Genomic DNA, 27,693 nt, shown 5'->3' with positions numbered 1-27,693 from the left:
TGGAAATATATAAGGATGGAAGACCTATGTGTGGTTTAACCAAGGCAGTGAAGAGTAAATTAAACCCACAAGAGAAGCCCATTTCCCAGGTCCCCTCACCAACAGCTCACTCACCCTCCTCACAGCAGGTAGTTTTTTCACAGGCCACAGAAAAGAGGAAAGTCCAAATTGCTTACTAGTGTTTCCTTTGATTTCACTTAGGGTATTTTACCCTCAATAGGTAAATGACTTTCTTCTCAAGACAATTCTAAATAAACTTGTTATTAAAAATGTTTTCCTGCATTTCAGAGCTAATTATACTTTCATGAATGCATCGTTTCAAAACAAACCCTTGAGCTGCTTTGAATAGTGTTATTAATAGATTATGTGTCTGACAAACACATCAGTGTTCTGCATTTAAAAGTAACAAAGTAAAAATAGGTTTGGGCCAATCCTGGAGTATCAGTTGGACATGGCACTGCTTATTGGTGGAAAATGGGAGCCCTGTAAAGGATCTAATTGGGAAGAAGTTGAGTTAAACTCTTATTTTGTAGCTTTTTCTACTACTGAGGGGACAGAAATGGGGAAAATGAACTTCCAGAAGAATTAATGCATTAAATACACATGTTCCGGTATGTCTAGGAAATGTCTTTGAACCATAAACTGTGGGCCAACTAGGAATGAGTATGAGTCTCTCTGTCTCTCTCTCTGTCTCTCCTCCTCCTCCTCCTCTTCCTCCTCCTCTTCCTCCTCTTCCTGCTCCTCCTCCTCCTCCTCCTCCTCCTCCTCCTCCTCCTCCTCTTCTTCTTCTTCTTCTTCTTCTTCTTCTTCTTTTCTATTTTAACACAATTTGGGAGGATGACCCATGAATATTCACCACACAGTCTTCATTAAAGATACATTGAAAGCAAGAGTACGAGGCAGGGAAGAGACCACCTAGTGACAAAGGAAGATAGGGGTTGGGGAATCAAAGCCAGGCTCATCATTTGAGATCACCTTTGCTTTGTGAGGACCAATAGGGGTTCTAGAGAGCTACGTTAATTCTTTCTGAGGGTAATTCTCCCAGTGTTCCTGTGTCACATTTCCGTAAGTACACCACTTCCTGTCACTGCTGTACAAAGACTAAAATGGGGCTAGAGAAATGTCTCAGGCATCGAAGGCTAGGCTCAAAACCCCAAACAGGAACACTTAGGGAGCCATTTAAGCCAGGTTCAAACAATAGCTGGGCCAGAGAAGGGAAATCTTCCATGGTTATTCAGACAGTTTCTCCTTATGTCAAACAGAGAACAGAATGTTTTGGCCAAAAAAAAAAAAAAAAAAACTGATAAAGATGAAGTAAAAGCTGCAGACTTCACAGCCTTTTTGCTTCAGAAGAGGAAATGCACTTACGTCACAGAGCTCTGCTTCCAAAAACTATGTGACTTGTGCCAACACACGTAAAAGGCAGGAAATAAGTGTTTATCAGCAAATCTTGAAATTGTCATTCAGGTAGCACACAGGTTAGCCATGTCTATCAAGTTACTTTCCGGCATGCTTCTAAGTGTGCCATCAGTGCACATATATACACATATCATCCTGTTTGTTTCTCTGAAGAGTGTCTTCTGCTTGTGAAATGTACATGTGTCAGCTTGTAAGCTTGGCTTTTACATTTAACTTCTAGATATTATAAAGCTAATTTTATAGCTGTTATTGAGTAATACTCAGTAAGGTAAGATGAGTCTTTATAATATGAATTCATTATAACTTCTGATTGACAGACATTACCCTAAAGATTTCAGTGAAAGAGTAAAAACTTCATAAGTAAATTTATAATTTCAAAAAACTGTATAAATATACTTTGTTACTGTCACTGCTAAATAGTTCTATACTAATGGTGGATGTATATATTACCTAATTTTAGTGTTTATATTACTATGATAAAATCTGATGGGTTCTCTTTTCACAGATCATTAGGTAATTCATCTATTATCATATAATGAATTTTATGAATCTATAAATCTCTTGCTAAATATATACATGTATCCTTTCTTCCTTTCTTTCTTCTGTTCTCTGATCTGCTCCCACTGGTGATTCTGTACTTTGACTCCAGACTGGCAATATGAGGGTAAGGTGATTAAAATAATCCCCAGTACCTCATGGCATCCCTTGCTTGTCCATTTTCCCTCTACTGTTTTTCGAGCATTATCAAAATTCTATTCACTTTCTTTAATTATGCCCTTTATCGAAATTAATTTCCAACTGTGTTTGTTTCTCTTGTTGAGCTTTCTCATCATTTATCATGTTAATCATATCTCTGTGTCATTTCTATGCATTAAATTACCATTCCATTATCTCTGTCCAGTAGGACAACTTTTCAGCCATCTTTGCTGGTTTCACAATTAAGGTTTGAGCAGTGTTTGGCTATGGTGTCATAGAATCTGTGTGGGCCTTAGAACCTGTTTTCTGTTAATAGTCAAACACTTGAAATGTTTTATATTAACTTAATAGTAATTTTTTAATATCGGAATATATGTTGGTGAATGTAATCTTGATTAAGTTCTCAAGCAGTTGTTGATTATGGTCTTTGGTTATCTTTTCTCTAGATTGCAAACTAGCTAGGGGAGGCCCACCAGCTACCATCGTGGCCATTGATGAAGAGAGTCGGAATGGTAAGTGAGTTCTGTATTTACCAGTGCTGTCCATAATAAGAATTTCTTTTTATTTGGGCACTTGGTTTGATGCAATCAGAGATTCTACATAAAAAGGTTGCTTTTTAGATCAAAATCAATTAATGATTCATGTTTAATTTTCTGTCCAAGGCTTTCAAATATATCACTTCTAGAAATGCCTCCTTGGGATTGTCACAAAAGACTCTTTCGGTGAATATGTCTTTAGTTCTGTGTGAGTAGTGACTGATCTGAGTTAACCTAAGCATGAATCATATATGTGTTGGGAGGATGCTTCTGTAAATAGGTAGAATTGACAGTCACTGAGAATCCACTAACTGAAATGCAGTGGGTTCTTCCAAAGAAGGGACCATGCTGTGAGTCCTGCCTGGAATCTGGTAAAGATTAACACTTAAAACTGGTGAGACACAGTGGTTGAGCTTGGGTAACAGGGAGTCTGCCTAGACTTGAAAGAGAGCACACAGCTAAAGCTGCCAGCAGGGAACAAGCCTGAGCATTCACTCCACTCACCCCGTCTGCAGTCATTAGAAATAATACCTAGCCATACTGAGTTGCATATAAAAATATACTTTCTCAAAATCAAGAATATATGCGATTTTGTTCTAGAACTCTCACTCTTCATGAGTTTGAACTTCAAAATAGTCATAAAATTCACTCCCCTATCAGGTCATATCAAGATGGTGACATCCTGGGCCAACCTGTGTGAGAGTACTCTGAGCATTTTCTCCACTGTCCGTCTAAGTGGTTTGTTGCTGGGTTGTTGCTAGGGTACTTTCTGTTATAAGGGACTTTTCTTCTGAAATCACACTTTAAGGAAAGGGATTATGTCAAGTGGCTCATTGAAAAATTGCTTTTATTTTTCCTGTAATTCTACTCAGGCCTACTTTGTGAACATTAACACACATTATAATATTATAACAATAACCTGCAGTTCATTATGGATTACTTTTGATGGCTACCCATTTTTACTTACTAAGAAATCACTGTAAAGTTCTACTTACATCCATGGTCTTTGTAAGTAATCAAAGTGTCTGCACTGTAGCTAGCCTCCATTAAAAAAAAAGTTAAGAACAAACACTATTTTTAAAATATTAGGTAATTATGAAAATGTATATTGGTTATTTAAAAATTAATTCCATCCATCTACAATGAAAACATATGGAGTAAGTAATTGCAACCAGCTTGAATAAGTTGGAACTAAATTACAATTATATACAAAGGAGAAAATGCATTAAAGTGGTATAACAGGAAAAGATTTTTTTTCCATAGGCAGATTTATGTTTTCTTAAACTTAACTATTTCTAGTCAGATCAAACCTATTTTTCTGTAAGATGCAAATTTTGACTTTTAAGTGGAAGTGTAAAGCCAATAAGCATGCCAGAAAGACTATCCAATTTCTTTGTGCTTAAAACTGAGCTGAAATAAAACAGTCACTTTTACTAAAGGAAGTTGTATTAGCATGTGACTGCAGGGCTTGCAGGTCATGCCAAAGCATGGGCACCTGTCTCCTTTAGCGCTAACTGATCCCCGTCTTTCTAAAGGGTATGGGAAGAGATTGCCAAGGCTGCACTGGTGAATGAAGGGAGTTTAGCTCTGCTGTTGATGCAGCATTGAGAATGTTGTGCTTCTTTCTTGACATATTTTACAAAAACTGCCAAGTCCTCAGAATGCTGCCAAAGCTGTTGGAGGATCAACAAGACCACATAAATATCAACCTACAGTAAATGTTTTACATTTTTTCTTCTTACATGAAATTTATAAAAACCATTGAGATCAAATGCATCTCTGCCAGATACTATAATGTGCACAATTCTCTTCACTTTAAGGCTCTCAGGACATGGCATTCATGATCTAGGAAACACAAAAAAACTTGCCACAAAGCTGGGTTATTTCCAGTCCTGATATTAAATGCTGTGTTAATTTCTCTTTTTCTGCCTATTTTCAGGGGTGGTAATAAACTCTTGTGTATCCTGCTTTTCCAGAATCCAGTAGGTGGAAAGATGTTTGCAAATATTTCAGAGCCCTTTGGAAATATTGAGGTTCTCACCTGAGCCCAGCCTGGGTCATGACCCTTTCAATGAGTTAAAGATGGACCACTAATATAAAATAGTGGTCAATAAGATTTGGTGTTTTTCCCTCCTCTTTCTCTCTCCTTCCCTCCCACCACCATATTTATATAATCCTGCATTTATTTCAAATGAAGCATCAGTGATACGTATGTGTATTCCATGTTTAAATAAGATAGATGTCTTAGATAATGAGCTATTGAAAATCATGTAAAGCTCTTTGGGAGATAAGACAGAATATTACTGACCACATATGCATTTGGAAGGATTGTTCTGTTAAGGTCATGCATGTATTGTGCTAACCCAGCATGTGCATCTGCCACATTGTCAGCCAGAGAAAGTTAATTGTCTCTGTCCTTGAGTGTACTTACACAAGAGTGCAGGATACTTCTTGGTCAAAGACTAGTTACCACTGAAACTGGGATAAGTAAAAGACAATTTCAAATAAATAAAAACTATAGTTTTCTACACCAGAATATTCACTTAGAGACAAAGAAATTGTAATGATAGAAGAAACTTAAATTTCTGGTATCATACCCTTCTAATCCCACCACTCCTGAGGCATAGGCAGGTGAGTCTTTGAGAGTTCAAGGTTGGGCTTAGCTACATAGTTCGTTCCAGGCTAACCAAGGCTACATAGTGAGACTCTGTTTTTTTTTTTTTTTTTTTTAAAGGCCCAAAAGGGGCAGTAGTGGTGCACACCTTTAATCCTAGTACTCGGGAGGCAGAGGCAGGCAGATCTCTGTGAGTTCCAGACCAGTCTGGTCTACAAGAGCTAGTTCCAGGACAGCCTCCAAAGCCACAGAGAAACCTTGTCTCAAGAAACAAAACAAAACAAAACAGAAACCTCGGAAAATGTAACTCACCCCAATTAAATGTCTTTTCTTTAAAAGAGTTATCATGTTTATGATGTCTTCACAGCAATAGAAAGCCTAAGACAATAAAACATTTGTTTAAAAAAAAAAGACAAAAAATTCTTGTGGCTAATTAACAATGATTGCACCGTGTTGCAATGTATTGAAATAGAGGTGGTAATAAAATATTCTTCCAAGATAATAGAGTCATCTATGGCAATGTCAAACCACTGCCCTCTGGTGTAACATGGTAATTCTAACATTTGGATAATGCAGAAAAAATATCTTATTTTATTCTCTAATGTTGTAGTGCCCTAACATCTCTAGCTGCAGAAAATGAGTCTTTGTGTAATGTTAGTGGTTTGATAGATGATACATAACTTTAAGAGCATGATTTCAAACTCATCCATCAGCATTGCTCTATTTCTTATCCAACTCATCATCAAGTCACTATGGATTATTTCATTTACAGTGAAAGTAGTTTACAGTGATGAAGGAATCATTTTCCTGTGAATTATAAAGAGATTATCATGTTAGACTCCCCATATATTCAACTGCTCATATTACTATTGTGTGATAGCTGTTGTCATGAGAAACCATTTGGCTATGTCCACCTGGAGGCTGCATATAGGGCAACACTTTCTGTTTATTTCATTTGTACTGGGGGATGGTTTCCCAGAAGGTCAGTGGCTTCCTCTGTCTGAATGTGTAACTGAAGTGACAAGAAAAGAGAAAGATCTCTGAGTACTAATAAAAAATTGTTATTTATCTCCTCAAATGGTCTCTAAGTTTATTAGAATTCCATCAAGCTCTGTATTTCCTCGTATTAATCGTATCCTCAGTTTTGACTGTATGTTCCAATAAACAACAAGATTTTAGGAAATAATAGAACATTCACAGAGCTAGGAAAAGAAGACATACACTAAGAAGCCCAAATATAAAAAATGACCACGAAGCTGAAGTATTTTGTTATAGAGATAAATAACAGTAAATGTTAGTGACTGCTTAACTACATTTTAAATTTCATGATTCTGGTATTACTAAGATTATTGAAGAAGGTGAAAAGATTAATTGTGTAGTTATCCACTGTATTTAAGGAAAGAGACATCAGGTTCTGTTATATGCTTGCTTGTTCATTCTAACAATTATGTTAACTATGTGTGTTATAGAAATAAGCTTGGATTATATCAAATTGAATCATGTAGCACATATACATAATAACTCCTAAGTGAAACTATTACAGGGAGTGACTTTCTATAAATGCAGCATTTAAGTCATAGGCCATGAACGCAAAGGCTAGCTAGTGTAATACTTTCATTTGCATAAACTGAAAGAATATCAAACCAGGGGTAGCAAGAATGGCCCTGGTACTACCATACAAAATGAGAGAGAGGGCTGTTCACTTGTAACCTGTAGCAAAGTGCATTCTACCATTGTTTTCCACTAAAGTAAGAAATTCTCCACATGAATGACTCAGCCTAATTTAATGATTGATCCCTTGTAAAACAAAATGCATCTATGCAGCTCAATGGCCCTTGCACTGTTTTGAAACTCCTTAGGGAATCACAGATAAAAGAAGTCTACTAAAATAGCAGAAAAATCAGAGATCTCACTTGAAGAAAGGAGCATGTTTAGGGCCGCATTGTTATGGGAAGGAACTCAGGGATTTCATTTCCTCCTTGGCCATCCATGTGTTAGTGCTCTGCAGTTCTGAGTTGGAGGTTTCTGATGGAAGTCATTTTTGAACAGTGGCTGGAGGATGCATCCAGTTAAGTACCTGGTTTGACAGTGCAGCACCTGGTCTTTTGAAGAACCATTCTAAGCCTAGATCTCCAGGGTTACCTGTCCTTACATTCACTTTCTGGAGGCTTTAGATTACACTTTATTGCCCCTATCCCATGTCTTTGCTCTTCCAAATTATCGTCACACATATGCATTTAGAGCACACCCATGTTCCTTGCGATCAGAGGGTGGATGAGTGATCTGAGTGTTCTGACAATTGTGCTGTGAATTTTCTTCAAAGGACAAAAAATATTTAAAAAAAAATGGGAAATGGGTCAAAATTCTCCCATTTGAAGAGAGTATAGAAATCAACAATGTGTAGGTTTTTAGAAACCACTTGAGAAAATCAATCATTCCACACCATTTTGAAATGCTTTAGTCTCATAGTGCCTCCCATAGCAATTAAGAAAATGTTTATGCACCAAATAATTCCCAGTGGAATGGATGCAATATTTCAACCACATGTACTATTCACATGTAGATCAAACAATGCTAAAGTAGTGGCTATATTCAATTTACAGGTATTTATAAATTTATGTGTTTCTTTTACATTATTTCATGAGATATAGTTCAATCAAATAGTGTACACTTACTCTTTATACCAAATAAAGGAATCTCCTAGTCCCAATACTTTCGGTAATAATAATGGTTTTGGATATTGTTATCCAATGTATTGCTGAAATACTCTCAGCTTTACAAATGTCCTTACTAAATAAAATATGGAAACATATCAATATATTATAACCAACAGAGTTTTCTTTTTATTGTATTTTTGAAATTATAACATAATTACATCATTTTACCCTTTCCTTCCTCCCTCTAAACCCTCCCATAGACTCCTTCGTCCTCTGTCTCAAATTCTTGGCCCCTGTTTTCCATTAGTTGTTGTTACATGCATATATGTATTCTTAAATATAACCTGTTCAATATGTATAATGTTACTTGTAGCTGTGTTTGTAGGGCTGACCGTTTGGTATTGGATCACCAGTTGGGGTGGCAACACACTTTCTTTTATCAGAACTACTTGCCACTAATTATGAGAGTTAAGTTTTATTTATTTATTTATTTACTTACTTACTTACTTACTTACTTACTTTGCAGAGTAGAGATGATGAGCATCATGTTTTCTTTGTTTAGGGTTTATTTATTTTGGAGATGGAGATGGTGGGTATCTTGTTTTATTTGGTTGGTTTTAGTCTGTTTCTGCTTTCTGAATCCTGTATTTTTCTGTATTTTATGGAAGATTTGGTCTCCAGTCTATAGTAATAAGGTGATTTTCACTGATCTGTTTGTTTTTCCATTACTTAAGATATTTTGGTAGCCAGATTTTTGTTCTTCCAGTTTGGTTTCCTTTTTGCTTTTGAAAAATGTATGAAAATGCCTTATAGTAGGTTGCCAATCAAAATCAAGATATCTGTACATTCACATTTCTACCTTTAACTTCCCATCAACTTGACTACAATACAACATGTATGAAGGAGACTGCTTCCCTGCATTCTCTTTTTCCTGTTACAAATGAGCTAAAGAAATGTATACTACATGAATATCATTATGTAAGGTTCACTTATTAAGTCACTTATTTAGACCTCTCTTTGAGATGTGTTTGTGCATATTTTCTGACATTGATAGATGAAACATAGAGTTGTATTGGGATGTATCAAGAAAAAATAGTCCAGAACCTCAACATTTGTGCCAGGACCAGACAACCAAGAGAAAAAGGAAAGGACAGCAAGAGGACAGAGAACAATAGATAGGTGGGGGAAACAGTATGCTGAGAGAGCCCTGAACAGTTACAAGTGAAGATATGAGGTGTTTATTTACAAGCTTTATGCTACATATAGGATAAACAAATCCAGACTTCACAGATGAGCATGAGTGGTCATTTGAAGAAGTATTAAGAAGTTGATGGAGGAGACAGCAGATATCTGAAAGTTAATGTGTTTGTGTAAGTATAGAAGAGTGGTTCCGACTGATGGCATACGTGTACAGTAGTCATGAAAGTCTTTGATGCTGTTATTGATTTCCAAACAAATCCATTGATGTTGAACTACTCTAAAGCCTGTAGTACAGAGAACTTCTCTCTTCCCCATCTCTCAGCAGTCTTGTTCTCCCCAATTCTGAGTTCAAACACATAGCCACATGGCTCCACGTGTTTGTTTATATCTTAGATCTATCCTTTGAAAATATCTGCTCCACTAAGAAAATAAAAACAAATTCAGAGACTATATTAAGTCATATAGTTTGGCTGACTGGTGTCACCATCACAGGTAGTGCATAGTTGAGGGCCTAGGTGAAAACATCTGTTTTTTTATTTAATTTTAATGTTTAAAAATATTCTTAGTTAAAATTAAGGTTACAGGAAAGTGTGCCTTCTTTATTCTGTGACAGAATTTCTGGGCTACTGCAGTCATTGCTTCCATATGTGAGAGAATAAGACTATGTGAATAACTCATGTCATTGTATTTACATTAACAAAGAGGTACGGACATGTAGAACTCAACCTATAAGCCATGATCTAGGGAAAGGCAAAAAGAGAATATTTAGCTGTTTTTCCTATTAGCTGAGAGTACATTTTACCTTTAAAATTAGAACATTAGGGTCCTCTCCTGCATTAGATCACAGTCCCAGGAAACAGAGTTGGGTCTGTGACAGTTCATTGTGGTAATCCCAGAGTGTTTCTGATACAGCATAGGCACTCAAGACCTGCATTCTTATTCAGGCACTCATTAACATGACCTTGAAGCCCACAAATACTCTCCAATCACCATCAGAGTAAACATCACTCTCCTATTTACTCAGTATTAGTCAGGGCCATGCCATTTTGTAAAAATAGTCCATTAATATATAGTTCTAGATCCATATTCTTCCCACTCCCTTAGCCCATTTTGTATACAGAGTTCTACATTTCCACATGCCAGCCATCAAAGACAATTGACTACAAGTATATATTATGGAATGCCTATCAATCAAATATATAGATCTCCCCTTCCACTAACATATATAAGAAGAGACCTTCACTCTGCTTATATGGACCCAATCTTTCTGCAGAGCCATCACCATACTGTCTGTCTGTCTGTCCTCTTTCTATCTATGGTTCTATAATGAACTGGTGCCCACGAAGATATACTGAAATCAACTATAACTCCACCATTTGAAAATCGTTATGGGGAGAGAGGAGTTAGAAAACACAAACTTCTTAATTATTTTATAACATTTAAAATTGCTTACTCCGAGCAGTAATAACACAGCTGAGCACTTAGAGAATTCCATGTATAAAAATGCTGTGAGAGACAGTCCAAAGAAGGCAAAGTTGCGCTGCTCATAAGAGCTCCAAAATTAACACTAGGTTGGATGTGTATGTGACATCTAGAGTGTACCCTAGATAGAATATCATGAAAAAAATGAAAATGAACACATTCAAGTAAATGCAGCAAACTAGGTGGAATATTGAATTAACAATCCAGACACAATGGAGCCACAACACACATTCAAAATCTACACACAAAGTAATGGGGGCATAGCTCAGTGGTCTAGTTGCCTGTTTAACATGCTCAAAGTCACTACTTCCAAACTAACTATAAAACACATAGTAATGTATGCCTGTCATACTGAACTATGAGTTTGAGAGGCTGGTCAGAATTGCATAGTGAGGTTCTGTCTCAAAATATATATATACCCAGTAAGCACAGGAACTAACATTGTAAAATAAAATAGAAAGCAAGAGGAAGGGGCTTTCTGTAAGATTGATCATATATATAATTTTTTACTTGACAAGTGGTTACATGAGTGTTCACCTAAGTTATAGCACTGTATTTTTATGTAGTTATATTGCATTTCACAAGAGTGGCTCAAGTATTATGTGATACTATGATATACATTTTATTGATAAAATTTATTTATTCTATGTGTTTTTCACATCATGTATCTTGATGCCATTCATTCCTTGTCCCTTCGAATTTGCCCTCCACCCCTGCAACACCCCCCCAAAGAAACAAAATTCAAGAGAAAAAAATGAAGAAAATAAAATGAAAAAATTTAACAAAACTTGGAAGGAATTAAAAATCTTGTCATGGAAGCTGCAGTGCAACCCAACAAGTCATACCGTATACTCCTTTGTCCAGTGTTCATTGCAAAAATCACTGATCTGATTTATGATCCCTGGTCTCCACTACACATTCAATGCTGGACCCCCATTAGGACTCTTACTGTATGTACATCTTGCTGGCTCCCTGGAAAGCACAGACATTTTTTTTCTTTGTTTGTTTGTTTGTTGTTTTTTTTTTGCTTGCAGATTTTTTTATTTGAATTAGAAACAAGATTGTTTTACATGACAATCCCAGTTCTCTTCTCCCTCCCATCCTCCCCTATTACCCCCACCCAACTAAAATCCTACCTATCATATATATCCTTTCTGCTCCCCCTGGAGGGTGAGGCCTTCCATAGGGTGTCATCAGAGTCTATCATATCCTTTGGGATAGGGCCTAGGCCCACCCCCGTGTGTCTTGGCTCAGGGAGAATTCCTCTATATGGAATGGGTTCCCAAAATCCACACCTATGCTGTGGATGAGTACTGAACTACTACAGGAGGTTCTGTAGATTTCTGAGGTTTCCTCACTGAAACCCATGTTCCTTGAGGTCTGGATCAGTCCCATGCTGGTATCCCAGCTATCAGTCTGGGGACCAAGAGTTCCCTGATGTTCAGGTCAGCTGTTTCTGTGGGTTTCACCAGCCTGGTCTGAACCCCTTTACAAACTTCACTCGTCCTTCTCCGCATCTGGATCCAGTTCAGTTCAGTGATTAGTTGTAGGTGTCTGCTTCTACTTCCACCAGCTGCTGGATGAGGGCTATCGGGTGGCATATAAGTCAGTCATCAGTCTCATTATTAGGGGAGGGTATTTAAGGTGGCCTCTCCTCTGTTGCTTAGATTGTTAGCTGGTGTCATCTTTGTAGATCTCCAGACATTTCCCTAGTGCCTGATTTCTCTGTAAACCTAAAGTGTCTCCCTCTATTATGGTATCTCCAAATATTACTTCTATGATTTTATTAGTCATCTTGCCATATACATTCTTCAAAATTCTCCCATAAACTTCCTTATTTGATAATAAGCTAAGTGTGACACTTAAGGTTTAATGAGTCAGTTCATTGTTTTCATTTGTGGAGGTGGGAATGGCAAACAGGGCTTCCCAGACAGTGGACACACGTCCCACCACAGAGAATCATACTAAGCTCTTATGAATCAATCCATCTGAAGTCATTTCCACTGGTGATTAATTTATTGATGGGAGCATTCTAGATAGTTTCAATAGCAACAGAGAAAAGAGGACAGCTGTATTTCCAACCTTCCAAGAGCCATCTTTTTCATTTGTCCACACGACCAAGAGCACAACCTATGCAGAAATTCCAAGTAATAGGACGGAAGGTAGAGACAAGAACTTCCAAGACAAGAGCTTCTGAGATTTGCCAATTGTTTATCTCAGTTTGATGTATAGCCCGAGTTTTGCTAATTACTAAGTGAACATCAACCCTCCAGAGGTTTGCATTTGTTGCTACTTGACTATGAGAAGGCAATAGATATTATATGAGATAGGCATGACCACAACTAGAAAGATAATAACAATAACCTGTTATACCAGGACTACAGCTGATGCTTTATTTAGTACACTGCCCCTTGTTTACAATTCATCTAGAAAATTTACTTTAAAACATGTGTATCTAGAAAACTATTTACTGAGACTGGAAACCTCACCTTTTGCTGTCTGGCAACTAAGTGTGTTTGAGTTAAATGTTTCACCCACACCTTTCTTCTATGCCCTCTTACCTCTTATTTTTGTGTGTAAAGATGAATGTCTGTCTGTTCAAGACATGGCTCACCTCTGCTATTCCAGAGGGCTGCTGTCCTGTGCTAAAGTTTGTTTTTTTATCCCTTTAAGGATACATGGCTTGACTCTTACTCTGGTTTCCATGTGGGAAGTAGAAATAGTTTTATTAATGAGTTTTTAAAAACTAAATATTAGAGAATACTAAGTGATGTATATGACTTTACATTTGGTCATTAGGGCAAATGTAATGTGAACTTCAGTTATTATGTAGCTTTATAACCAACCTTTTCCACATAGGTAAAATTAGATTTTTATCCAACAGTTTCTTCTTAGTGAATTTTAAATTATTTATTTTGAAGATATTTTAGTAATGAAAAAAATCAGAAAAAGCTAGATAACAATGATTCTTAAAAGTAAAAGCAGGATTCTAACTCTTCTAATTGCCAGGGTATCTTCAAAGAGCACTGTTCCACTCCTTCCCTGCCCCCTCCTTCTGCTCACCGAGCATCATCACCTTCTTATTTCTCATTCTTCCATCTCTGCTCCTTTCTGAAAATGGATTTTGAAGTGGTAAAAAGCAACCAGTTTGAGAACATTATCAGATTTACTGTTGAAAGCAAGAAAAGAGAACCATACCTCTCTCCAACTGCAAGAAGTCGTCTCTAGCCATACAGAGCAGAGAAATGTAATGTTTCTTTCTCAGCCTCATAAGAACCTATTGTTTACTTAGCATCTACTCTGTGCATGTGGATCAGGGACAATGTCTACGTCATAGTTTAAATTTATTTAAACTGCATAAATAGACTATTGAAAAAAGCAATAAGGAATTTGAATTTTTATTTTACTTATTTTTATTGTAGTTTAAGTATTTCATGCAGTATGCTGTGATCATACTCACCCCTCCCCCAACTCCTTTCTGATCTACTCCTACCTACCCTTATGTCCTCTTTCTTTCTTTTTTTAAGAAACCAAGTCTAATTTGTGTTGTTCATATACTATTAAATGTCTAGCCTTCTACTGAGGTGTCGTTAATCTACCAGGGACTTTTTTGTTAAAGAATACTGACTTCTCCTCTCCCAATAGCTTCTCATAGAACTGAACATAATGCCCACCTTTCTCCTCTATACAGGGATTGTTCTGGCTTTAGCTCGTGTAGGTTTTGTGCATGTTATAACAACACCTGAAAGTTTATACATGTAACAGCCTTTTCGTGTCTTGAAAACATTATCCCGGGCTTTTGCAATACATTTTAAATAAGTATATGAAACAGAAAACTAAGCAGACTCAGTAGGTTGTGTTTTCTATTTATGGTATATTTGCAACAATAATAACCAAAAATTGCCATCAATATATGAGAGAATGATAGGGAGCCATGGGGGAAGGTTGGAGGAAGGGTACACTGAGGTGGTTGGAAGGAAAACAGAGATGAGAAGAAGTGATATTATTATATTTCAATTAAATTTTAAATACTATAAATCAAAGGTACATTGTATTGAATTTTCTTTTTTTCTCAGATTTTTTTTATTTCAATTAAAAACAAGATTGTTTTACATGACAATCCCAGTTCCCTTCTCCCTCCCATCCTCCCCCACCATACCCCCCCAACTAAAACCCTTTCACGTATCCTTTCTGCTCCCCATGAATGGTGAGTCCTTCCAGAGGACATCAGAGTCTATCATACCCTTTGGGATTGGGTCTAGGTCCACCCCCATGTGTTTTGGCTCAGGGAGTATTCCTGTATGTGAGATGGGCTCCCAAAATCTACACCTATGCTAGGGATAAGTACTGAACTACTATAGGAGTTCCTGTAGATTTCCAAGGTTTCCTCACTGAAACCCTTGTCCTTGGGGTCTGGATCAGTCCCATGCTGGTATTCCAGCTATCAGTCTGGAGAGCAAGAGTTCCCCGATGTTCAGGACAGCTGTTTCTGTGGGTTTCACCATCCTGGTCTGGACCCCTGTGCTCTTCATTCATCCTTCTCTGCATCTGGATTCCAGTTCAGTCAGTGATTAGTTGTGGGTGTCAGCTTCTAACTTCCACCAGCTGCTGCATGAGGGCGGCATATAATTCAGTCATCAATCTCATTATCAGGGGAGGGCATTTAAGGTAGCCTCTCCTCTGTTGCTTAGATTGTTAGCTGGTGTCATCTTTGTAGATCTCCAGACATTTCCCTAGTGCCTGATTTCTCTGTAAACCTAAAATGTCTCCCTCTGTTATGGTATCTCCATTTTTGTTACCTTCTATTCTTCGCCTGACAACCTTTCTGCTCCCTCATGTCCTCTCAAAGATTTAATAAAAACATTATTACAAAAGAACTTCTTTATATTTTAGCTTATACTTTGTGTATTTATATCTGAAATTTTTACTAATGCCAACTGTATAAAGAAATTGTATTTTCCTTTTTAGCAGATGACTTAATATTTCACTGGTGATTTAAATATATATATTATATATATTATAACATATATATATATATATACATATATATATATATATATATATATATGCCAAGTGCTTGTAACTTATAAAACAGCAATTAAGATCTTGACCTTCAGTTTCAAACTTATGCAACAATGTATCTTACTTGATCATGACTTCAAAGATGTCTAATTAATTGCCCCATAGAGGTATGTCATCTCCAGTTTAATTGTCTGCAATATTTTGCAGTACCTTTGTAAAGAACGGAATGATGCTACAAGTGCCTTCCTTTACACTTGTGCAAGCTTCCAAATGTTTACACTTTGCTGAATATGCAATATTGTCACTAAGAAAATATTCCCTTGTCCCAGCAAGCTAAAAATGTAACACATTCAATATGGTTAAGAAAAAGCCATCTGAAATCTCATAAAAAAATTTAGGCAGTAGGGTGTTACTATGTAAGATCTGACTTTAGTGATTCTAGGTGAAATCTTATTTCCCAGTTATAAATTATTACCTACTCCAGTGTTCAGTAAACCTAGAAAACAAGTAAAATGGCAAGGAGCTGTTTGTATGAAATCATCAGTGAATGTGGTCAGTGTTTCAAATTTGATTATGATTGATTTCTTTAGGGAATATTTGTCTAACACTTTTCCTCGGGTAATCCATTTCAGCAGGTTTGAGGTGGGATGGTGCAAATCTGGCTTAAAAATTCCCTCATAAATTCTAGTACATGTCATAGTTGTAAAAATTATAATCTGTAATTTCCCATCCTTAGCATAAAATTGAGGACACAGCATCTTTGGATGTTTAGTTAGAAAAATGAACCAAGAGGAAATGTTGATTTTGACAAGCGTCTCTTCTCTTCTAAGATATTCAATGTGTTTCTGTATTTCCATAGTATAGAAGCTGAGACACTATCTTGGTGTCCCATGACTTTGAGCTTGATCTCAAGGATTAGACTCTGAACTATTTAATCCTTACCACATCCCAGTTATTAAACTAAGCATGGCTCAGATTTGGCAGTTGATGTTTTCCTGATCTGACACTAGATGAAAGTAAAGAAAGAAGAGTTGAGAGAATGCCCAGACACACAGTCCCTCACGCAGGGCCAGAAAAAAAGAAACCCAGCCAAGCCCTAACACATTTCTTTCCAATTCTTGAGTTCTCTTCAGGAGCCAAATGAAAACTGCAGTCTAACATGGATCTCTGAGTTGTTTTGTTTAGTTATTTTTTTCCTTTATATTTTTTACTTAAATTCCTACTCATATTTACATATCCATCCCCCATTCCCTTTCTCTTCCATCCTCCCATGTTACCCACCAACCCCACTCTTCCTCCAACTCCTACCCAGAGATAGTGAGGCCCTCCACAGGGGACCTTCAAAGTTCCTCCTATCATTCCGGGGAGGGGCCTATGCCCACCTTGTTTTCACTACTTTAGCATTCTGCTGAAATCCTGAAAGTGTCTAGTCTATTAAAAGACTATTTTCTAGTCTTTTGCTTTGAACTTTTATTAAATATGAAAAATAAATAACCACAAAGTTTACTTGTTGAAAACAGGATCTGATGACTTAAGTTTGTTTCTTAGAGAAACAAACACATCCTACAGGAAAACAGACAGATCTTTCTTAGGGGAATGGCTTAATTACTTTCTGTTACTGTGTTAAATCACCATGATCAAGGCAACTGATGGAAGAAAGAGATTATTGGCTTATGTTTCAGAGAATGAGTCCACAACCATCATAGATGAAAACATGGTAGAAAGCATGCAAGCGTAATATGGGAGAAGCTTCTGAGAGCTCCCATCTGAACCATAAACACAAGGCAGAGAGAAAGCTAACCAGGCCTGTCATGGGTTTTTGAAACCTCAAAGCCCACTGCCAATGACATACCTCCTCCAACAAGGCTACACCTACTAATCCTTTCAAAACAGTTCCACCAACTAGAGTTCAAGCACTCAAACATGGGAGCCTATGGGGACTATTCCCATTCAAACTACCACAGGAGGAAATACTCCTATCATAAAGATATTTAGTAAGGTTAGTCATGTTTTTCAGCAGTTTAGAGAACACAAGGGAAGAGTTCATAGATCCATAGAGCATAGAGTTTGTGGAATCTTACAGTATCTCAGTCTCTCTCTCTCTCCCACTGTCTCTCTTTCCCACTCTGTCTCTGTCTTTGTCTTTCTCTGTCTCTCTGTTTTTATCTCTCTCTTCCTTCCCCCATTATGTTAGATGATTATATGATTATTATATGTTTCTGAGAATTCATGCACTAGAGATTTCTAAATATATATTTTATATGAACTAAACTGTCTTAGGGAAGTATTTCACTTAGGAACATTTTATTCAAGATAATGCTGAAGCCCTATAACAAATGTAGAGAGGTTCACACAAACATATAACATTACTTTTGCATTGCTATTCTTACTAGGCCAAAAGCACATATTTGAGAGACTTTTCTCTGCAATTGAATCTGTGTGGCCAAAAAATACCCTGAAAACTATATCCTGTATTTAAGATTAATCTTGGAAGATAACAACAAAAGTGTGATTTGAGATTTATCCATATGATAGAGGCAGTAGCTTGAAAATAAAAATGATAGCGATTAGCTTGACCTCTATTTGATCAGGAGGGAAAATGAGATATTTTAAATAAATATAAGAAACAGAATGATTTTAAGACATGCTCTCTCAAAAATGAGAGAATTTCATTGGATAACAAAACATCAGTACAAACAGGCTGCAGTTCTGTCTGTCTATATGACCTGACTACGTGATGGAATAAAAATTAGCATTTTCTCCTATTAAATCCAGTGGTATAGAGCAAAGTTATTTTTATCATTCTCATAAGAAAAGTTCTAGGTAAATTATGTGAGTAGTTTTCAGAGTAGACCACCAAACTTTACAGTCTTTATCATTAACTTATCATTGACCAAAACTGATTCAGGCTGGCAAAAAAATTTAAAATATCCTTCTGCCTTTAGTTTCTGATTCATTAAGCTGTGGAGATTATACCCTGAGATAATAAAATCTGTTGTTGAAAAAACAAAACCACTTATATCTAGTCAAGTTTTAACACTAATATTAATTAGTTATTCCTGTACAAAGTGGTCAGCCCTGAAATCATATCCACACAATCCACGCTAGGTGAACTCAGCATGTTGTGTTTATATATGTTGGTATATATTTGCAACAATAATAAAGTAGGTAATCAATATAAGAGAGAATGATAGGGGAATATGGGGAAGGTTGGAGGGAGGGGACACTGAAGGGGTTGGAGGGAGGACAGAGATGAGGAGAAGTAATATAATTACATTTTAATTAAAGTTTAAATACTACAAGACAAAGGGACATTGTATTGAATTCCAGAAAAATTAATAAACATTATTACAAAAGAATTTCTTGATATTTTACCTTATGGTTTGTAGGATGTTTTCTTACCTTTATTGTCTTTAAGTCTTTCACACAATATGCCTTGATCATATTCACCCCTCCCTCAACTCTTTCTGATCTACTCCCCCTGTCCTACCCACATTTATCTTCTCTTCCTGTGGTCTGTGTACTATTAAATGTGTAGCTTTTTACTGGAGTGTAGTCTATCTACCAGGGGCTGTTTTGTTAAAGAATACTGAATTCATCTCTCCCAAAAGCTTCAATCTCATGGGGATTGAACTATGTGCCCACCTTTCTTCTCTCTACTAGGATTTTTCTGACTTTAGCTTGTGTAGGTTTTGTGCATTTTGTCACACCTGCAAGTTTATAGATGTAACTGCCTTTTTGTGTCTTGAAAACATTACCCCTGTCATTTACAATCTTTCCACCCTTTCTTCTGCAATGGTCTCTGAGAATTAGGAGTAGGGGAATGATTTACGTGTACCATCAAGGGATGAACATTCCTCGGGTCTAGGACTGGATCGTCACCCAATAAGGTAGCAGATATGGGTTTCATTTTGTGGCGTGTGACTTAAACCCAATCAGAAAGTAGTTGTTAGAAACATGGTATTTGTGTCATTATTGCTCCAGTGGGTGTGTCTTCCTAGTCCAGGTGTTATTGTAGCTCCCAGGTTCAAGGTTGGGTAAGAGTGAGGATGACTTCTCTTCTCCAGTAGTACTCACAGTACCTTCTAGCACTGTGAAAGCTAGCAAGTAAGGTTGAAGCATCCATGTCAATACTTGCTTGATTTCTCTGTGTCCTAGTACTCAGCTACCTGGTCTCTTCAGCAATAAGGTCTTGCTGTCAAATTCTGGAGGGGAGCCAAGAGCACTTGCTGACAATTGCTTGTATTCTTTGTGGATCTGTGGTGTATGGGTCAATGGTGAAAAAAACTTTAAAAGTGATAACCCACTGCGGGTACTGAGCCTTTTATTTGTAAGCCTATGGTGCCTAGTAGGGGCATTATCAACCCCCTTTTTATAGGGCAACTTGTATTTGTGTATATGTACATATCTTAAGAAATTTTTTTACAGTAGTATATTTCCATATGACTTTTTTGAAGGGTCCTTGATGGCAACTACCTCTCCCTGTATACCTCAACCCTTCTATACATCTGCCACCTCAATGTAACTCATTGTTTCCCATCATTCCACTTTAATTCTTTATACCATTGCAGTCTACTTCCTCTCTCTTGAAAACCTCACCGCCATGGCCCCTTACGAATTTCCTGACCTTTAAGGGTATTCCAAATGATACAAATGCATGTGATTATTCAAAGCCAACATCTAAAAATGAGAGGGAAAAAATGACATTTATCTTTCTCAGAATGCGTGTTTCCCGCTTCATCCATTTACCTGTTAATGCAATAGTTTTGTTTAGCAGGAGTCTGTTGTGTAAATGTATCACATTTGCACTTTCCATTTTTCAGGCGATCAGCATCTAGGTCATTTCTACTCCCTGGCTGCTATGACTAGAGCATGGTACAGCTGGAAATTGTAGTAAATCTATGTCTGTCTTTTCTACACTGATTTTTATAGTTTCTGTACCAGTTTGCATTGCCACCAACAATCAATAAGTGTTCCTCTTTTCCCACATACATGCCAGAATTTGTTGTCATTTGTCCTTTTTTTTTTAATCTTAGTCATTTTGACAGGGATAAGATAAAATCTCAAAGTATTCTTAATTTTCATTTCCCTGATGCGTAAGGTTGTTGAACAATTTTTAAAATTTTCCTCATAAATTTGTATTTTACCCTTTGTGATGCCTCTGTTTAATTCAATGCCCCATTTTTAACTGTGATGTTTTCTCCATGGTTAGTTTTGGGTTTTGTTGTTGTTGTTGTTGTTCTGTTTTGTTTTTTGTTTTGGGGGGTTTGGGGGATCTTAGTATATTTTAAATGCTGACCTTCTGCCAGATTATAGCTGGTAAGTATTTTTCATGTTCTCTAGACTCCCTCTTCCCTCAAATTATGGTATCCTTTGATGTACCAAAGCATTTTAGTTTCATGAGGTCCTATATATTAATATTTGTGGTGCTGGGGTCCTCTTTTGAAAGTCCATTCCTGTATCCATGAGTTCAAGCATGTTCCCAAATTCTTCTATATTGTGTCCAGGGTATGAGGTTTTATACTGACATCTTTAATTGAGATGTTTGAAGTTGAATTTTGTGCAAGGTGGGCAGTAGGGGTATGGTTTATTCAACATGTAGCTATTTGGTTTGAACAGCACCATTTGTTCAAGATGTTCTCCTTTCTCCAATGTGTATTTTTGGCCTCTTGTCAGAAATCAGGTTGGCATATGGATGTCAGCTTATATGTGGTGCTCAAGTCTGTTAATAATCAATCATTTTGTGGAACAAAAATATTTAAAATGTAAATAAAGGCTCAGGGAGGTAGTAGCTCAATGGGTCAATGTGTTTTTCCTGCAAGTGTTAGGACATGACTTTTAATCCAAGGAACCCTTGTAAAGTAGGGTGCAGCAACAGGAGTCTATTTAGGAATCCAGTATTCCTAAAAGAAGAGGGTGGGGTGAAGAACACTCCTGCAAGCACATGGGTTAGTTTACCTGGAGTGTACAACAGATTCAAACATGGTAGAAGATAAGGACAGTGGCCTGAGGCTGTTCTCTGCTCATCCCTCTTGTGCTACAGCATACAAAAACATAAAGATATCACACACACAGAGTAAATGTAGTTCATCTTTGGATAGTTTCTTACAAAATATAGAAAAAAATGGATGCAGCTAACCTAAAATCCAAATTAAAAATCTGCTCACATTTGTTTTGTTGGGGAGGGTTCAATTAAACTTAGCCCTGATACCCCACCCCCAAGGATTTGAGCAAATGATAAAGTGTTTTTGAAAGGTATTCATAATTAAGGAAAAGGGGAAAAAATGGATGTTTGGTCACCACGAATAGCTCCTAATGTATGAGATGAATATGTTGAATTCAGGATGAAGTTTTCCAGCCTCTCACTTCTCAAGGATATATCATGGTCTAAGTCCAGTGATTGGCTAACTAACATCATGGGCCAAGTGGCATCTGTTTTTATTTTTTTATAAAGCAGAAGCATGATTCCATCTAGGAGAAATATGAAATGCAGTAGGTAACATGCAATTTGATTTGTTTTCAAAATTTTGGTGTGCCTAATCTTGCGTTTCTCAATATGCAACTTGGCCCTGACTCTAATGTGCATCTTGCAGAAGGAAGCATGGGTCAGTTGTTTGTTGAAGAGCAGATTATCTCAGGATGCATCTCAGAAACACTTTCTAGGAAGTCATGCTCAGAAAATAGATTTTTTTTATTTTGTAGGTCACAGAGAAAATGGAACTTTCTGATATACAGCAATTTGGAAAATGCTATTATTCAGATACTAGATACTTTATGAGAAGTCTTTACAGCTATTACTTCTACTTTATTCCAAAATAATATAGAGAAAATTTGTGAGAAAAGGAGTTCAATCTCCTATTGTGGGATCTCACAGACCCTGCCTGGCATCAGCATGTGTCATTACTTGTGTACTTGGGTTCTCTTCCATCTGTCCTAGTTTTGGGTGACTTAGATGGTGACACAGGCGATTCCTATTCATATAATCCTTCCATGCTGTCACGGAGCACTCAGGTGATGACCACACATAGTTGAAGTTCTTCAAGAGCTATCTGAAAAGGACTCCCAGATTGTTTTGACAGAGACAATCATCCCTACTTAATAACTCCTCTAGGAGGGTTGAGACCATTAATGTATCTAAATTAGCACTTTTTCCAGTTTTGATCTTTTCCTTATTCTCTGCATTGTCATGTGATTTTGGTTGACTCTAATCCATTTTTTATTTATTTTTTGTATCATTCTAAGATTAGGAGTATCTCCCTCTTTTTGGAGAAATGGCAGTGAGTTTTTCTCACTCATCACATGTCAAACCCTTAAGTTGGATTTTATTGGTTTATGGCTATCTTTGTCCCCTCTATCCTTTCTGCTGTATGTCCATATCCCGTTGGAGGTATACCAGATTTCCTTGGAAGATTCTGTAGAGGCTACAGCAGGAGCCTGGACTCAGGCTTATGAAAGCACTCTTAACAGGTGAATTCTATAAAAGGTCAAAAATGGTTCTTAAGCATTTGAGTACATGCCTTGGGAGTGGGAGAAGGAAAAACAATCTCCTCGTTTGGTGGTCAGGAGAGGATATTCTGTCCTCCATCCGTCTACCTTCAAGCAGGCAATTTGCAAAGACTCCATTTGCCCTGTTCAGCTCACGGGATGGAGCCAGGTATCGTTCACATGTTTTAAAAGGAAAGAGAGGAGTACAGAAACACAGAAAGACAGAGAGAGAGGGAAAGAAGAGAAGAGAAAGGAGAAAAAATTGAAATGCTGCTGCCTTTCTGTTTAGATCCAATGGTTGACATCTTTGTTGGGTTTTGTTACAAGAGCAAAATATGATTTTTTTGTCTGAGTAGCATTTGCTCTTTAAGAAGTAATGAAATACTTCTGAAGATTATGGGGGTCATAAAAGGAATTAACAAGTTTAAAACAGTAAATGAAGTAATCATAACCAGCTAAATCAGAAAGAGCTTAGGTTTATACACAGTTGACTTTTGCTCATTTACTTCCCTTTTCAGTTAAAAAACATTTGTAATATTTGCTTGAAAAAGTAGAACAGGATTAAATTAGAAAATATTTTGAAAGAATATAGTATAAAATATCTCAAATAATACTATATGTCCTTTTCCACATTTTTCTCTCTCTCAATCTCTGAGTGTGTCTCTGTCCCTCTGCATTTGTCTCTCTCTCCTTCTCTTATACACACACAAAGAGAGAGGGGGAGGGAGAAAAGGGGGAAACAATAAAATATTGTTGAGGAGAAAGTAGGAAAATGAAAACCTTGGCTAGAGAGATGTCAGCCTCCAGTTGCAATCCGTCGTTGCTTTTGTTTCCGTTGTAGGAATCACCTTTCCTTTAATCCTGTCATCTGTTTCTGGTAAAGACATCACGATTTTGATTTTCTTTGGGACCAACTTCTCGATAGTAAGAATTAGGCTTTCAACTACATGGCCTCTACCGTGTTGTTGTTGTTTAAATTACCACAAGGTAGTCATTTGGGAAAAGGGACCTTAGGTCAGGAATTGTCTCCATCAGATTACCTATGGGTAAGAATAGGGACATTACTTTCTGGAATGCCCAGCTCAATGTGGGGGTCACCATGCCTGAGCTGGCAGTTCTGTGTTATATAAGAGAGTGGGCTGAGCAAACCATGAGGAGCAAGCCAGTTAGCACCATCCTCCATGGCCTCTGCTTCAGTTTCTGTCTCTAGGTTCCTGCCCTTACTTGCCACCTTGATGGACTGTACTTTGAGAGTCTTAAGCTGAAATAAACCCTTTCCTCGTTGGGAGTTGATATTTATCAGTGTTTAATCACAGGAATAGAAACCTAAGAGAAGGACTATTTTAAGGTGCTTCATTTCTTGCTCGTACGGAAACTGATACAGGGTTGATGGCCATGCACTTTACTTCCCACCTAGGGATTCAATTCTGAAACAAATTTACAAAAGGAAGAAATTTATCAGGAGGCAGTATAACTCAAGAAAGCTTCACAAAACACAATCCATAAAACCCTGCAAATGAAAACCTTCAGCTAAAGGTTATTGTTTATATATTCCATTGAGAAAAAACTCACTGTTTAAAACCGCACTGCTGGATAACTTGTTCTGTATCCATAACAACTGCCAAATTCACTTGGCTCCAGACCGTACCTGTGGGTAGAACCTGCTGATGTAGCCGCAGTACAGTCCCACCTTCCTGCTGACTATATTTGGAGTCGGGGGTTATTTTTAACAACAGTTCTCATAGTGTTTTCATTCCTTGAGATAGTCTCTCACACACTGAAATCTAGAAGATGATTAGGGAAGAAAGACCCACTGTTACTCTCTTTTGACGGCCCTAAATATCATGGTTTCCTAATCTGCCCCTTTGCCTACCTAGATACTGAGCAATGCACCTTTTTGGTTTTGTTTGTTTGGGAAGGGTCTCATGTTTCTCTGAATGAAGAATCAAAACAAATGAAGAATCATGACATTTCTAGTTCTTGGCTTCTGTTTTGATTGTCTTCTCTGTGAAGTGTGGAAACCATTGCTTTGCTCAGAAATTTCAGGAAGTGCTTTTAGAAAAATAAGAACCTTGTCTTCACGTCTTTAGTCCTGTATTCCCCTGTTGGAAATAATGAAGATGCAATATGAGCAGAATGATCACACCCAGTGAAAGTTCATGATTCTAGTAGAGTGAGTATTTGGCAGTTTGGACATGTGGTTTCTTGGCAGAAGATAAGATCTTTTGCTTTGTGTGTTCTAGACAGAATGATCGGGTAATGGTAGCAAGTCTTCTTGTTCGTCATTTTTGGTTTAGATAAGACCTAGAGTCCTTACTGGGCTAATGTTCCAAACTCCCAGAGTCCATGGGCTAATGTGGTTGGTTGTAATACAACATTCGGTTTTCAGATGTATACAAGTCTCACTACCATGAATTGTCTCCTAGTCACCAGTCTTTTTTTTCCCTTAATTTAGCTACTGGACAAACATTCAGTTTAATTACTCAATTAATGTAAAACGTGCTCTTACCTCTAAAGAGAAATCTGTTCTCATTCCTTGTCTGCCCAGTCTTCCTTTCTTCCTTCCTTCTTCACCCCTCCCCCACCTCTCTTTCTCCTGCCTTCCTCTCTTTTCCTTTCCTAGGGACCCACCTACCCAGAACATATTCTCTTCCATTGAGCTCCATCACCAAGCCTTAGAACAGATTTCCCTAGTTGTAACAAGAATACCCAGAGACTGATATTGGGGTTCAGACTTCAAGTTGAATACCAGAAAAGCAAATCAGCTGGTCAGGAGATTCTTACCTCTACCTCAGGCCTGAAAGGGCTGACCTAGGAGCTCTCTGCATCTTGGGTGGAGAGTGAATGCCTACTAATGAATACTGAAGACCCTGCTTCTAGTACTGGGATTAAAGGCATGTGGTATGTTACTATTTTAGACTGATTCAATTTCATGTATCCCTGGATGGCATTGAAATCAGAGAGATAAGTCTACCTCCTAATCCTGAGTCCTAGGATTAAAGGTGTATACCACCACCTCCTAGTTTCTGGCTGCTGGGATTAAATGTGTGTGCCTGGCTACTATGGCTGTGGCTGACTTTGCTTTCTGAATCCTCAGACAAGCTCTAATTAATTATAAATAATGTACAAGTGCTTTTTATTCTCTATTTTTATGGATGATTTCTCTCTGGGATTTAGAGGCAGAGAATTCTATGTGAATTTAATCCCCAAAATAAAAGAAAAACCCATAAAAGGTTTTTTGCAGGAGAATAGTGTTGGTTCTCCAAGCTGTAAGGGCTAATGTAGCAAATTAGGTTAAAGATATTAGTGGCAATATAGGGCCATTAGCCCCCAAGTTGTAAGGAAACAAGCATTATATGCTTAAATTATTCAACAGAATTTTTAATTCTTTCTGTTAGTGAAAGGTGGGTTCTCTTTTTTTTCACGTCTTTCAAGGACAGAAGAGAAAAATATTAGTGTAACTTTACACGGCAAACAGCCAAGAATAGTGTAAGGGTAAAGATGGGAGGCCCATTAAATTTACCACAGAAATGTTTGGTTTAGAAGTATTTTCTTCTCCGAGTTTTATTTCCTGAAGAAAAAATATCTTTAAATTTAAATCTTCACTTGCAGAGTAAGATTCTTTTTCCTGTAGACTGAATTCTATTTAAAGTATAAATCAAAAAAAAAAAAATTCTGGCAACTACTATCATAGAGAATCCATACAATACAGCAGTAACTATAGTAAATGAACTATTTGTGCAGTACCTTAAACATGCACGTTTATATTTCAACCAAAAATATAATCCAGTTGCCTTAGGTTATTTTCCAAACCAGACTTGTAAAACTACTGATGGACTATTAGAATAAGGAGGGTACCCATGCCTAGCTTCAGGGTAGGGTTTAATTAGGTTCATTCAAACTAGTAAAAATGGCTGAATTAAAAGATATGTTATAATTCTTCTGATATTAACAAATGGAGGCACCTATTAATGCAGAATAAATTTCTCTTGGAAATTTTAATAAGAAATCCAATTAGGATACAGTGTCTTTTCACAGTTTATTATCAACCAAAATTAAAAGGTTCTTGTCTCTTCATCCCTCCCTCTCCCTCTCTTTTTTTCTTTTTCTCTCTGTCTCTGTCTCTCTATCTCTGTCTCTCTCTGTCTCTCTCTCTCTTGTTCTCTCTCTAGTGTGTGTGTGTGTGTGTGTGTGTGTGTGTGTGTGTGTGTGTGTGTGCCCTCAGGTATAGCATATCGTGCTAATTTTGTGAGCCTGGAACCAGCATGACACACACGATAACTCTGCATTTATGTTGCATCTGTTATTTCTATTTTGCCTCTAGACTTGACTGTGATCTGAAACAGCACAATATGTTACCATTTAATTTTATAATATGCAATTTGTATAGCATTCTCTTTTCTGCCATACTCCCCCCACCATCTCCCGACAATAACTATAAATAATGGAATTGCTAGATAAGTCTGTTGAACACTAAAAAAAAATGGAATATGAAATTGCAGGAATCAATGCAATTTCCATCAATATAATATGGGATGCTTGATTTGGTCCCAGGTGGAAAGGGATGGAATTTTGGGAGGGA

At 37.2% G+C, this 27,693-nt stretch overlaps 1 protein-coding gene across 5 annotated transcripts in view; it reads left to right on the top strand.

Annotated features, from left to right (window-relative positions):
- The window catches only part of Pcdh15 (protocadherin related 15), a 678,164-nt gene that overhangs the window by 189,928 nt on the left and 460,543 nt on the right, over nucleotides 1-27,693 (top strand). For all 5 annotated transcript variants that reach the window (XM_027394186.2, XM_027394188.2, XM_027394187.2 and 2 more), the window contains one exon: nucleotides 2,562-2,627. In XM_027394186.2, coding sequence (XP_027249987.1) covers nucleotides 2,562-2,627 — 66 coding nt within the window. The remainder of the gene's footprint in view (nucleotides 1-2,561; nucleotides 2,628-27,693) is intronic.

The sequence above is a fragment of the Cricetulus griseus genome (assembly GCF_003668045.3).
Source record: "Cricetulus griseus strain 17A/GY chromosome 1 unlocalized genomic scaffold, alternate assembly CriGri-PICRH-1.0 chr1_0, whole genome shotgun sequence".
Classification (NCBI taxonomy): Eukaryota; Metazoa; Chordata; class Mammalia; order Rodentia; family Cricetidae; genus Cricetulus; species Cricetulus griseus.
Note: the sequence above shows the minus strand (reverse complement) of the source record. Positions and strands in the feature narration are given on the sequence as shown.